The sequence below is a fragment of the Anabrus simplex genome, chromosome 2 (assembly GCF_040414725.1).
Source record: "Anabrus simplex isolate iqAnaSimp1 chromosome 2, ASM4041472v1, whole genome shotgun sequence".
Taxonomy (NCBI): Eukaryota; Metazoa; Arthropoda; class Insecta; order Orthoptera; family Tettigoniidae; genus Anabrus; species Anabrus simplex.
The window spans coordinates 1,020,319,539-1,020,334,909 of NC_090266.1; the positions used below are offsets into that span (position 1 = coordinate 1,020,319,539).

At 38.8% G+C, this 15,371-nt stretch overlaps 1 protein-coding gene across 4 annotated transcripts in view; it reads right to left on the reverse strand.

Moving 5' to 3' along the window:
• mys (myospheroid) overlaps nucleotides 1–15,371 on the reverse strand; it is a 331,725-nt gene that overhangs the window by 65,038 nt on the left and 251,316 nt on the right. For all 4 annotated transcript variants that reach the window (XM_067141892.2, XM_067141891.2, XM_068226367.1 and 1 more), the window contains one exon: nucleotides 11,915–12,050. In XM_067141892.2, the coding sequence (XP_066997993.1) occupies nucleotides 11,915–12,050 (136 nt within the window). The remainder of the gene's footprint in view (nucleotides 1–11,914; nucleotides 12,051–15,371) is intronic.

Sequence of the window (15,371 nt, forward strand, 5' to 3'; positions counted from 1 at the left end):
GCACCAACACATGGAAAGGCTTTTGGCAACTGCGGCATTAAGTAATAATGTTATTGTTTTTACAGCCCACTACCTACTTTTACTGTTTCTTGTAATGCACTGTTACAATTTTGTATTAAGGGGAAGTAAGAGGCAATGGTAATAATAATAATAATAATAATAATAATAATAATAATAATAATAATAATAATAATAATAATAATAATAATGATGTATACTCCAATGATAACTCAGAGAGAAATTAAGAACAAAGCAGTGGAAGCAATGACTGGGAATACCAAGAATAAGGTTTGAAATCTATTTTGGAATCAAATGAGGAGCACGATAAATAGGTGTTGAGCTTAGGAATTCGGGTGAGGCTCGGAAGCAGGATTGCCAAGGCAAGAGAAAAGAGCACAAATAGCTTTGACAACAGAATCTATTTAAAAAGAACAATACCAAAATTTACAAGCAATCTACTGATCTTTATAAATATTGACGTCTCCCAACCATCGGACATACTTTATATAGAAAAGGACAAATAAGAGAGAGGGGGGAAAAACAAGGGGAGGGGGGGGGAGGGTTAACAGAGATAGATACCTCTCTAAAGGCAAACTAACCTGGAAAATAGCCACAACACTTTACATAATTTTAAACATCAAGCGGAAGTAAACATTAGCGGAAATCTCAAAACACTTCCAAGATGAAGTTCGTTGGTTACACACGTAGAAAATACACATTTCAAGAATGAAAGAACATGAACAGAAAAATGCACCCGGTGACTGTCTATCGGCAAGTGGAATAAATATTAGCAATGTCCACTAGTTGCCATTGATGCTTTCATGGCCCGTACTTATACACATGATACTGTATAGGCTTTTGGGCTTATGCCGTGTTAAGAAAATAAGGTGAAATTCTTTACATTTCACAGAGAACTGTGCTTTGTATTATCAGAAGAAAATCTCAACTGTCCACGAGAAAGGCTTCTTAAACAATGACTTTTTGAAATGTAGACGTTATAATAGAAGTGAAAATGGTACATTCATTCGTCACCAGATGGCTCTCTGGACGTGGCACAGCACTAGCGCTCGAAGCAGAAGCTGAACGAACCATCAGAATCAGTCTAAGAGGGTCACATAAACATGTGTACGTAAGATATGACACTGACAGGTGCATGGCATTGACACAAGCCTGGAATGAAACATCTGGCAATGAGGAACGTACAAATTCGGAAAACACCGAGACGAAGGGACAGGGAAGGGAAACGCCTACGTAAATTCTTAATGGCTAACAACCAGGTATTAATTGATAGCCAGTGTCCCTGTTGAAATTGTTAGGATTTCTATGAATTTCCACAGCTTCCCGTATAATGCCGGACCTGTAGTGTATTTCAACAGGGACACTTTCACACCAGGCAAATGCTGAGGCTGTACCTTAAGTAAGGCCATGGCCGCTTCCTTCCAACTCCTAGGCCATGCCTATCCCATCGGCATAAGACCTATCTGTGTCGGTGCGATGTAAAGCCACTACCAAAAAGATCTAATAAATACGTTAAGAATAATTCTTGAACCAAGTAATGACTGCAGGCCACACTGTACTTGACATTAGGACTGTAACGTGGAAGACCTTGGTGAAATACGGAATACCACATAAGAACTTGAATCTCGTGAAGGAAATATATGAAATGTTCAGATGCACAGTAGTACATGAGGGAAATCTCACAGATTATGTGACTGTCACAAGTGGAGTTCGCTAGGGATGCATTCTTTTACCAATTATCTTTTTAGTGGTGCTCGATGTCATGAGAAAAAGGTTGCGTGGAAGGAAAAGAGGAATACAACGGGGAATGGGGGAAAGACTGGAAGATTTAGAATTTGCAGATTATATTAGTCTTTTGTTTGCAAGAATTAGTGATATGAAACACAAGTTAAAAGGATTATGGAAGGAAGCAGAGGCTGCAGGACTCAACATAAATGTTGTTAAGACCAAGGAAATGAGAGTGAATGCTAAAACTGATGAAAGATTGTTTGTGGCAGGAGAAGAGATTGAAGAGTTTAAAACATTTACCTACTTGGGAAGTGTAGTGACAAGAGAAGGGGGCAGATGAGGATGCGAGAGCCAGAATAAGGAAAGCAAATGGAGCCTTTATGCAGCTGTATGCAGTGTGGAAGAATAACATTTCAAGGGAGACTAAAGTAAACATTTTCAATACAAATGCTAAATCAGTCCTATACGTTTGTGAAACTTGGAAGGTTACACAAACTATCACAAATCTCTTGCAGACATTTATAAACCATTGCTTACAGCACATCATGAACATCAGATGGCCTGAAGTTACATCCAATGACGAGCTATGGAGAACAACAAACCAAGTTCCAGTCGCAGTGGAAATCAAGAAGAAGAAATGGAAATGGATAGGTCATACTTTGAGAAAGCCAGCGGGATCTATAGAACGCACAGCATTGGAATAGAAACTGCAAGGTGCATGGAGGAGAGGTCGTCCTAGGAAGACGTGGAGGAGGGCTGTAGAGGAGGAAGCCCTAGAAGTAGGGAAGACTCGGAAGGAAGTTAAAGCATTGGCAAGTCGACCACAAAGGAGACATTTCACGGATGTCGTACGTTCCAGTGGGAATGAGGGGAATTTAGTCAAGTAAGTCAGTGATAAGAATTGGGGGATTTGGAAAAGAAGCAGCAATCCAGCAGGAAAGGAAATCAAGATGAATTTGTTCAGCAAAGAGGATGCATCTGGATGTGCTAAGAGTAAATGATATTCGGGTAAGGGGGAAATAATGAGCAAGAGATAGGAGATTATAAAGTGTACTTGACGGATGTTAAAAAGGGAAGGGCAGAGTGTGGGGTAGGGTAGGAATACTGCAGGCAACGTAACTTCTGTTAGGCACATAAATGAGTGAATGATGTGGGCAGACTTGGCAGTTGGAGGAATTATGACGAGAGTTATCTTGGTGCATTCACCATGTAAGGGTGCAGACGAAGCTGACAAGTTTTATGAAGCATTGAGCGACATCATAGTCAGGGTCAACAGCAAGGATAGGATAGTGCTAATGGGAGATTTCAATGCGAGAGTTTCAAATAGAACTGAAGGATATAATAATGTGATGGGTAAATGTGGGGAAGATGTTGAACCTAATATGAATGGGAAGCGTTTACTGGATTTTTGTGCTAATATAGAACTAGCAGCTATGAATACATTCTCCAAGCATAAAGCTGTTCACTGCTACACAAGAAAGGTAGGGGCACCTGATCCATAATAGACTATAGCTTAAACAACTTTGAATCAAGGAAATTTGTTAGGAATGTGCAGGTATTCCAGAGATTTTTTGACGATACAGACCACTATCTGATCTGTATTTCTAGCCCTAGCATTCATTCATTCACTTACTATAAACCTTTACAGTATCTATGGAAGGCCAGGGGGAAAAGGACAAGCCCCCTACATGTAGTGCCCCCAGATCTTTGAAATAATTAGCTAAATCCTAAACTAAAACAGTCATAGACACTATTTACAGGTAAAAAAAGTATAGCGTAATGTATACATATTTCTCATTTATAGAACCTTTCACTCCCTCGTTCATTCTTCCACATATTCACATGAATTTTCTCACCGTATGTGCTTCCTAACGTAACGTTTAAGTATATTTACATTTCTACACTTAATATTGGTGGGCAGATCATTCCAAAGCCGTGCTGAACGAGCAAAGAAACCTAGTTTGTAGGACTCAGTTTGTGCAGAGGGGGGTATAAGACACAACCCTTTGCCTCTTCGGACGGAGCTGTAGGATAAGGAGAGTCGAGGGAATGGTGAAAGGTGAATGGCCCCTGTGAGGGGCTTGTGTAAGAAGGTGACGTTGCTTTGTTTACACAAGGAGGCGATTGACGGGAGGGCAGGCAGGCAGGCAGCTGTTCTTGTTAATTAGTCATTCAGCGCGACGTTCGATTCCTTCTAGTTCGTGAAGGTTGGCTGCAGTGGTAGGGTGCCAGGCAGATAGACCATACATTAGTACAGGTCTTACTAGTGTCAGGTAAGCCGTCCATATAGCATTTGACTTGCACCCACGGAGGCTTCTGTTCATAAAACCGAGCACCCTGTTTGTGTGTTCCATTTTAGTTGTTCAGAAATGGTTATTCCTAACAAATGCAGGGTTTTAACTCGCTCAATATGTAATACATTAATAATGTTGTATATACAATCTACTGGGTGTCGAGACTACTTAACCTACTGTCTTACTAATAAACGGTGTATAACTTTTATACAAGGTTTATACACCGTTTATGTGAAATTCGTTACTAATAAACCGTGTATAAGCCTCCTGTGTATACATCTGTTATAGTTATTCATTGAATTGCTTATACAGACCAGGACCCTTGTATTAGCGTTGTAACCGGGCGAGTTGGCCGTGCGCGTAGAGGCGCGCGGCTGTGAGCTTGCATCCGGGAGATAGTAGGTTCGAATCCCACTATCGGCAGCCCTGAAAATGTTTTTCCGTGGTTTCCCATTTTCACACCAGGCAAATGCTGTGGCTGTACCTTAATTAAGGCCACGGCCGCTTCCTTACAACTCCTAGGCCTTTCCTATCCCATCGTCGCCATAAGACCTATCTGTGTCGGTGCGACGTAAAGCCCCTAGCAAAAAAAAAAAATTAGCGTTGTATAGCAGTGAGTAGCGGAAAAAGAAACGAGTGAGCAGTTTATTTTCGTGGTATTTATTGTCTACAGAAATATAATCATGGTGAAATATTCGACTTATCCATTTAACATTGAACACACAATGAAATAATACACGATAACGTTTATGATCTTCACAATATTTTAAACATAGAAGACATACACCATTCAGAGGTTATGGAGGCTAGACACCTTCGTAAAGTAAAACACTTTAAAGAGACGGAATGACAATGAATAACTATAAAAGAAATGATGGTTGGGCGTATGTCTGTGAATAATGTGTTACTGCTTAATAGACTTTTGAAATTGTGAGTTTATTATACATTATTTGCCTCTACAAAGATCTTAGATCTTTCTCAAATTTGAGTATAAAAAGGGACATATTCCTCGACATAAAAAAATGGTATAACTTGAAAACCGTACGTAATATGATTTCCATACTTTGTAGTTGAATACGCAGAAATATGATGTATAAATGCCTAATAGAAACTTTTTTGATCAAACCTTTCGTTTAGCTACAAAACAGGTTTTCCTTTCACCTGAAAAGTAAGGATTTTGGAATGTGTAACCTTTTCAACTCGCCGATTCAATTACAATTGCTTATGTTTTCCGTACTATCCCAGTTAGGAGCTATTGATCTTTTCTTAAGCCTTTCCATTTCTTTTTTTGGCGTTCATTACACAAGCAAGCTGAAGAAATGTTGATATCAGTATAAGCAAATTTCCAGCTGTTTCACTTAGTGTTCCCACTGCCTTTTCGATATGCCATGCTACTGTGCGACTTTCCAGAAAGTTTTACTCGTAGATAACCAGCAGAAGCGATCATTAAGGCGGTGAACGTGCGAAATATGTCAGTGAACTGCAGGAAGACATTCCTACGCCTTGGAACGAGTGTATACGTGCTGTATAGTAATACAATGCGTATACCTCATTTATTAGTAAGAAAAATGTAAAACGCTTATACAGGGTTTATTCACTGTATAACTAAACAAGAGTTAAGCAACTGTATAATGAATTTTTATTAGTAAGACGGCTAATGTATTTACATTTGCCAGCATTAATGTTGAGACCGTCGACGTAACACCACACCGCTATAGTGTCCGCATAGAGAAAAGTGAAATCAGTCTGCAGACGAATAAGGGAAGAAAGTTCCAGGACAAGGAAACTAGATAGAAGTACAATGATACGATTAGTGAAAAGTTCCAAACAATATAAAATAAGCAGGTTCAAGATATACAAAGAGAATGGGTAGCACACAGAGATGCTGTAGCTTGAACAGCAAGGGAATCCTGAGGAACAACTGTGTATAAATATGGGAATAAGTAAACATCTTGGTGGAATGATGAAGTGAAAGCAGCTTGTAAACTAAAAAGAAGATGTATGAAAAATGGCTCCAAACAAGTGCTGATGCAGACAGATAATTGTACGTAGATGAATGAAAAAGAGCAAAACACACACTTGTTGAATTCAAAAGAAGTCTTGAGAAGATTTAGGTAATAACCTGGAAAGGCTGGGTCAAGCAAAGGGGAAACCTTTCTGAACAGTAATAAAGAATCTTAGGATGGGAGAGAAAAAGGAAATGAATAGTGTTTTGGGTAATTCAGGTGAACTCATAATAGATCCCAGGGAATCACTGGACGGGTGGAACAAATATTTTGAAAATCTTGTATACGTAAAAGGAAATCTTCCAGGTGACATCACAAACAACCCAGCTCATGGGGCGAGGAAAATTATGGTGAAATTACTCTTGAGGAAGTGGAAAGGATGGTAAATAAACTCCATTGTCATAAAGCAGCAGGAATAGATGAAATTAGACCTGAAATGGTGAAGGATAGTAGAAACGAAGGGATGAAATAGCTACATACTGCAGAATAATGAAATTAGCATGGAGTGTTGGTAAGGTACCTTCAGACTGGACAAAAGCAGTAATTGCACCTACTGTATCTATAAGCAAGGGACCAGGAAGGAGTGCAACAACTATCGAGGTATCTCACTGATTAGTATACCAGGCAAAGTATTCACTGGCATCTTGGAAGGGAAGGTGCGATGAGTGGTTGAGAGGAAGTTGGATGGAAACCAGTGTGGTTTCAGTCCACAGAGGGGCTGTCAGCATCAGATTTTCAGTATGCGCCAGGTAATTGAAAAATGCTAGGAGAGGAACAGACAGTTATGTTTATGTTTCAAAGATCTAGAGAAAGTGTATGACAAGGTGCCGATAGAAAATATGTTCACTATACTGGAGGACTATGGGATTAAGGGCAGATTATTAAAATAAATGAAAGGCATTTATGTTGACAATTGGGCTGCAGTGAGAATTGATATTAGAATGATTTCTTGGTTCAGGGTACTTACAAGGGTTAAACAAAGCTGTAATCTTTCACCTTCGTTGTTCATACTTTACATGGATCACCTGCTGAAAGGTATAAAGAGGTAGGGACGGATTCAGTTAGGTGAAGCAGTCTGGCCTACGCTGACGACTTGGTCTTAATGGCAGATTGGGCCGAAAGACTGCAAACTAATATCTTGGAACTTGAAAATAGGTATAACAAGTATGATATGAAAATTAGCCTTCCAAAGACTAAACTGATGACAGTAGGTAATAAATCCAAGAGAAAAAGCTGGAACAGGTGGATAATTTCAAGTATTTAGGATGTGTGCTCTCCCAGGATGGTAGTATAGTAAGTGAAACTGATTCAAGGTGCAGTAAAGCTAAAGCAGTGAGCTCGCAGTTGCGATGAACCATACCGTAGTTGATAAGAAAGCCAGCTCCTGGATAAAACTATGTTTACATCAGTCTGTTTCTGACCAACTTTGCTTTACGGGAGTGAAAGGTGGGTGGACTCAGGATATCTTGTTCATAATTTAGAAGTAATAGATACGAAAATAGGAAAAATGATTGCTGGTAAAAACTGGTACAAAGAAGTTGGAACAATGGCAGGAGGGTACTCGGAATGAGGAAATAAAGACTAAGTTATGAATGAACTCTATGATAAAGCTGTACGCATAAATCAGCTTCGGTGGTGGGGTCATGTGAGGTGAATGGAGGAGGATAGACTAGCTAGGAGTGTAACAGACTCCGTTCTGTGGGGTAAGAGAAGTAGAGGGAGACCAAGACAACGATGGTTAGACTGTTTCTAACAATTTAAATATAAGAGTATAGAACTAAATGAGGCCACTGCACTAGTTGCAAATAGAGGATCGTGGTGACATTTACTAAATTCACAGAGGCTTGGAGATTGAATGATGAAAGGCATAATGGTCTATTATTATTATTATTATTATTATGATGATGATGATGTGTATGTATGTCTAGTATATTTTTCCCTCTAGTTTGTTCCATTACTTTCTGATTCAGCTGCCCTTACCATAATAACTTATTCACTATTTGTTGGTCATCCTTTCTATCGTTTGCATTCCCTTCCCAGCTAACATTTGGCAAGTTCAGATCACCCACTACAATAACTTTCCTTTCTGTGTCATTCCCCACATAGCCAATTATTTTAGATAATTCTCTATCAGCATCAGTACCAACCTTGCCAGGTCTGTACACCCCAAAAATATCAAGTTGCCTATTGTCTTTAGAGATGAATCTTACACCTAGAATTTCATGTTCCTCATCCTTAACTTTTACGTACCTTACAAATTCTTTCACCAGTACAAATACTCCCCCTCCTATCGTTCCTAACCTGTCTCTACGATAAACACTCCAGTTCCATGAAATAATTTCTGCATCCATAATATCATTCTTGGCGATTATTGATTTTCTATTACAATATCTGGTAAATATATATATCAAATTACTTAATTCTATTCCTTTCTTTACAATACTTCTACAGTTTAACACAGTTTTATGTCATCCTTACTTGACTTCATGCTACCTATACTACCATCACCACTTCCTGATCCACCGAGCTTGAGAACTGCTGCTGCCGCTTACGCACGGCCATTATCCAGTATTCGAACTCCACTGATGGCAGCCCTGAAGATGGTTGTCTGTGGTTTCCCATTTTCACACCAGGCAAATGCTGGGGTTGTACGTTAATTCAGGCCACGGCTGCTTCCTTCCCACTCCTAGCCCTTTCCTGTTCCATCGTCGCCGTGGGACCTATCTGTGTTGGTGCGACATGGAACAGCTTGTGACTCCCTGGTCCACCCAGTTTCCCTGAATGTACCTGCCTGTAACTAGAGCCCCGCACGGATGAGCATATCTGCGCATTTATCCGCGAAGTTAGTGTCTTGGCAGATATGAACTGTATGGAAGTGTGGATAATTTTGCCGATAATTTCTAAATAATGAAGTTTATTGATTTTCACTCAGATAGACTCTTATTTTTTCCTTGTGGTTAGGCAATCCTTGACAACGGTATGGAAGAAGGGTGATATATATAGAGCCTTGAGACCATAAAGCTGTAAATCTGACCTGAGGCTAACTGGCTCCTGCTCGCAATTAATGGAAGGAAGGAACAAAGGTCAATACATCAGTACTTGTCGCAAGAGAAAACCCCTCATAAACCTGTGACTGAAGGGGTTCTTGTGCCAAGTATCAGGCCTGTTTTATTACATTAACGGATCTATCCGTCTGAATACCTTGGGTGTAATATACTGTATTTAAATATTTTAAATATCCGCGAATACCAATTTTGTGGATGCAGGTAACCATTCACGGATGCGGATGAAGGAAGTGCGGATGCGGAGCGGACATTACTTTATATATCCGCGCAGGGCTCTACCTATAACTCATATGAACAAACCCCTTAACTTATATGTACAATTGTGGTTCAAGTGAAGGCCTTTTGCCCATAGATCTGTATCTCCTACCCACCCATTAGTATCAACAAATCTCACTCCCACTTCCCCACATACCCATTCCAAAGTCTCATTTAAATTCCCAATCACCCTCCATTCAGTATCCCTCCTACACAGTATCCTGCTGGGAATCTCTGCTTCATTAAACTTCTTCCTTGGTGCCATAACCAGATCTCAAACACTGTTAGTACCTATTCCAGTTTGCCTTACATTATTGGTACCAACGTGGAAAATTACCACCGTCTCCTTACCCTCCTCCCAGCCTTCTATTTTCCTCAAGATCTGCCTTAACCTAATTCCTGCATAACACTCCACCCTGGTTCCCCTCCCTCTACATACTTTCCTCACATGGCTGAGAATTGAGACACCCATGAGCACAGCCTCTACCCTACCATCATTAGATTCCCTCCACTCCTAGTCTCCCTCATCTTCCCTGACATCTGCAGAAACACTTCCTCCTCCCTTTTCTCCCTCTCAATACCCTGTTCCACCTCCCTCTTACTATCCTCTACTCTACGTTCCCCTTTTCTACTGGTCGCTTTCCTCTTGCCCCGCCCCTCCTCTGTAACACTTCTCTGATCTCCATCTTTCCTCTGCTGATCAACCCGCAGTGACTCATACCGATTCCTCACTGATACCTCTCCTGGGCCCTTTCCCTCGTTTTCCTTGACCTTAAGATATTAGCCTACCTGTCTTCCACAACATTTTCCCTTCCCTTCCCTTCCCTTCCCTTCCCTTCCCTTCCCTTCCCTCTCGCCCACCCACCATATCCATTGATTAAGAGAGACCTATCTTCATTCCTGTATTCCGGAACGTAACAAATCTAAATATCTATCTCAAACTTGCTACCTCTTCTCTCATCCTCCTTACTTCCTGCTCAAACTCCCAGTCCTTACACCTGCCTCTCTCAGCCATTCTTTTATCTCTTCAAAGAAATGTAAAATAATACGGAAATTTCAACAGAAGTAAAATAGTGTATTCTATGAATAGAAGTAGGTACAGTATATATGTCAGACGAAGAAATGATAATGAAATCAGGAAACAAACTGATAGAATAACTACACTAGGAATAAGAGGCTAACTATAGAAATGTACAACTACACTAAATACGTAGTTATAGACAAACGATTATAATATTATTATAATCATGATTAATAATTATTATTATTACTATTATTTGCAAACAGAAAAGACAAGCAAGATACTATCTAATAAGAATAGTTATGTTGCAATTCTAAACTGTAGTTAAGCTTATCCTAATTACAACAACGGAATTCTATAAGAGCCTAATTTCTAGAGAGATATTTCCCCAACTAAACAAATATTTTGCAAGAATAAAATAAGCATGCTGATATCTAATAAGATAACTGCACTACAATAATTCTAAACTGCATTCAGACGTATCCTAATCACAAAAGTTTATTAGGCCTACTACGTGCAAACAAATGAAAATTTTAATTAAAAGCTGAAATTTGGAAGAACTACCTAAGGATTACACAACACAGCTAAATACATAGATTGTTATAATAATTATTACTATTTTATCTTACTATGCTCTAATAGAAATATAAACTGCCATTAGTTAAATGCTGAAATATCGAAATGGTTACCGTACACGATGATAACACATGAATATAGCATGCAAGATGGCGTTTAATAAAGTAACTACACTACAATTTTTTACTTCACTTAGGTTTGTCCGAATTATAACAGGTAAATACTTTATGTTTGTGTTTGATAATAGTGTCCTGGCTTTTTAATGCAACTTCAGTTGATGTTTGTAAATTATGCGTGTAGACTGCTGTAACTTTAGGAGATTTCAAGTCACCACAAACACTCTGGAGATAAAGGAAAACTATGAAAATGGAGAGATCATTTGACTGAGGCCACTTCTTTCCTACTTCCTTTCCCTTCACTATTCCATCATTGCTGTAAGACTTATCTGTGTCAATGCAACGTAAAGCAAATTATTTTTGAAAAATTTAACAGTTAGGATATTACATGTAGGAAGTGAATGAATCCCAGTTTTTTTAGGCGAGGAGTGTATCAGGGATAATAAAGAGAAAAATCTCAAAACATCGTGAAGTGTGGGTAGCAGAAGCAGATGAAGAAAAGCTTACCATTTGTTAAGAGAGCTTCAGGGGAAAGTAAATGTACTTTTATTCCCTCTTAAAATGTAGATGGTATGGAAAAAATCCACACCTCTCTCCATCTCAGAACTAGGGTTATTTAAAGAAAAAAAAAAACAATGTATGTTATGACAAAGCAAGAAATGTCAGCATGAGGGCACAATGAAACTAGTTTCTCTTAAAAGATAAAAATATGAATACTGTATAAGAAATAGCTAAGAGAATACTGATATGTACATCACTAACTAGGTATAGAGAAGATTATATTCAACATAACCTTAACTGTAAATATCACTCAGTAATTGATCTAACTACATACCTTCAACATAATCAACAGCAATAGGTGTAATTTCAGTACAATTAGCTGCACAATCTTCTTCATCTTTCAGTACCCCTTTTTTGTACATTTGACACTGAACACAATCCTTGTACTCTTCACATTTTCCAGCAGACAACTGCAAATAACAGCATAAATTCAACACATTATCTGAATATTCAGTAGGAAGCACAATGAAGTACAGCAACTGGAGGACATCAGCAGTAAAACAAAATATCAAAATATGATATGGAAACAATTTTCTCCTCCATACATAAATCTTGTACTGGAAGCGATACATGCGCGACATACATATTACATGCCTACACAGTCGCATTGTCACTTCAAGGAAGTGTCTTGGGGATACATTAGATGACGATTATGATGATGAACGCCTATGATTGGAGGCAAAACTATTCTTCAAATTTCAGTTTTGATATCACTGCTCAATCAAATCAAATCAAATCAAATCAAATCAAATCAAATCAAATCAAATCAAATCAAATCAAATCACTTTATTTGCAAATGAGGTGTCTACTTCAGTGGCAAATGATACACAAAAATACATTGTTCTAAACAACTAAATTAAAAATTAAAAAGAAAAGTCATTTTTTCCTAAAATACAGTATTATACAATTTACATTAACAATGTTTCTATTAAACACACAGCTCATCCTTAATACTTATAACATTTACAAAATTCTACTTATATCTTCTGCACTTATACATATAATCAACTCATATAGAGTATGCAGAATCATTTCAAAAAATACTATACAATTGCTGTAAGATTTAAATGTACATTGCTTTTTGTCTTTTTTAACCCATTTTGGTACCTAACGTGCATAACAACTTGCTGCGTCTTACCCAGAGCCCCTTTTGCCACTGCTTTTCAGAGTTCCTGAAGGGCCTTCACAACTACCGTAGCGCTCCCAGGGCACTCGGCGTCTCCACTGAACTTCACCTCTACAGGCAGTCCCCTCCTTCAGCTGCCAAGTCTCCATATACAAGGTTCTCATTGTCCGGCTCCATGGCTAAATGGTTAGCGTGCTGGCCTTTGGTCACACGGGTCCCGGATTCGAATCCTGACAGCGTTGGGAATTTTAACCACAAGTGGCTGATTCCCCTGGCACGGGGACTGGGTGTGTGTGTGTCATCCTCATCATTTCATCCTCATCCTGATACGCAGGTCGCCTATGGGCGTCAAATCAAAAGACCTGCACCATGCCTCTCCGGAGGCCATGCGCCATTATTATTATTACCAACTCATTAATTAGTATCTTTTCTCTAATTCAACATTTCTATGTGTTTTTCCTTTATTTCAAATCTGAATCAAATCCTCTGTTCCTTGCTGCAACTGAATATTCCCTATAACTTTACCTCTGGCACAAATCCCTCTTTGTTCAAGATCATCTCTCTAACAATTTATGTCTAATCCTCTGCAACAAAGCAGGCTGTATCTGTTCAGTGATGTCTTTTCTCTTCTTTCCTTCTTTGTCTCACTTAGCTCACTTATATCCTCCATTAATTTGACCATTTCTTACATATTCATCTCCGAATGTTGACATTTCACAATTTTATGGTATCCATCCTGCTGAATTTTGATACTTGCCACACACTCTTCACAGCTTGCTCAGTATCCACTGCAGCAGATGTTCTACGAATTTCGAAGACGACAATATTTGTAGTGTTTTTCTTTATAGGTTATCATTACAATAAGGTTGCTGCTTCCAAGGATGTTAGTCAGGTCACCCTGAACATTAACATATGCATCGTTTGCAGCAGGATTGGCTTGTTTAAAACAAGTGTTTTTTTCTAAATAAAACATTTGACTTGTTTAATGACGTGTAATGTTCTAATTACTGCTACAACTTTGCCTATTTCCGTTGCTGTAAAATCAGCCCAATTAAATCATTCAATTATCTATTCATATTAACCTAATGATTAGCAATGAACCATACATTGGGAAATCTCCTTGCAAATGGAAAATCCCATGCCAAGAAATAATCCCCTTCTGAATGTGAACTCCCATTCCAAGGGTAATCCCCTTCCAAATGCTGATGTAGGCTGAGAAGAAAGTAGCTCAAGCAGTTTATGAAATTTTGTGGCAGAGAGTAGACGTGCTACTTGTTAGACTGAGTATTTTAAGCTCTATGAGCGATGAACTCTAGCACTATGGATAAAGCAGAAAGTGTGCAGACGGCTCTACAGTCAGATGGTTCAGAAAGGGAAGCTCCTTTTTTAGATGAAGTATAATGCCCGCTTTCCATGTTTCGAGAAATGTGCTGCCTACAAGGGAAGAGTTAAATATGTTAATTAGTGTAGGTAATATCACATCCAGAATTATGTTTATCATCCCTATTCCTATACTGTCTTTCCTTTCGCCATTGATGTTATCCAATTTATAGCAAACCTGACTTGTGAGTGGGTTGCTGGACGGAAATAGAAGTTTTCTGTATCTGTTCGCGTCTTTGCATAATTCTTGTCAAGAACTTCCTATTTCAGGGCTGCATTTAACGTGCAGTTAGCTGAAAAATAATCATTGAGTTTTTCCAAGGGTATATTTATTTCGTAGTCTCGTCCTTTGGTAATGCCAAAGCTCTTTATGGATTTCCACAATAAAGCTGTTGAAACATTTGGTTGAATTAAACTGTGAGCGCGTCGTAATTTTGCATTTCTAATTTGTTGAGCTGTAGCGTTTCTCAGTATCTTATAGTTAAGTAGATGCAATGTTTCCTAACTCGTCTATAAACAGCATCACGTTCAGCCAAAAGGGCTCTAATCTCATCTGACAGCCAGGGAGCTGGCTTCGCGAAACTCTAGCCATCTTTTCAGGGACATATCTATCGTACTGCTCAATCATATGTTGATTGAAACGCGCCACTTTGTCATTTATGTCTAAGTTTAAATATGTCATGCCATGGCACTGCAACTGCATCTTGTAAAAGTTTATTCTTATCAATTCTTCATAGATCTCGATATGAAATTATTTTCGGTTTGAACTTGGGACTTAATAGAATAGGCCATAAATATAGCATCATGCTACGATAAACCTGAGATACTAATTTGACCGTGGTGAAGAACTACTTCAGGTTGGTTTGTGGCAATGAGGTCAATTAAGGTGTGTGATGTGGCTGTGTGATGAGTGGCATTGAGAGGGAGAAACATTAAGTTGCAAACTTTAAAAGAAGTTAAAAATTGGGCTGTCTGAGGAGAGTTAGTCTCAAGAAGGTTTATGTTGTAATCGCCTATAATAATTATATATGAGTAATCAGTGACTAAATTTTGTATGAGAGTCTCTAGATCACATAATAAAACCTGCATTCGGTGGCTTATATACTACACCCAGAAGACATTTTACTTCACTCACAGTTATTTCCAGGAACATGAACTCAGGTTTTTGCTCGTATGGACCTGGAGACCTACCGATTACTTTAGGGCGTAGACTGGTCATAACATA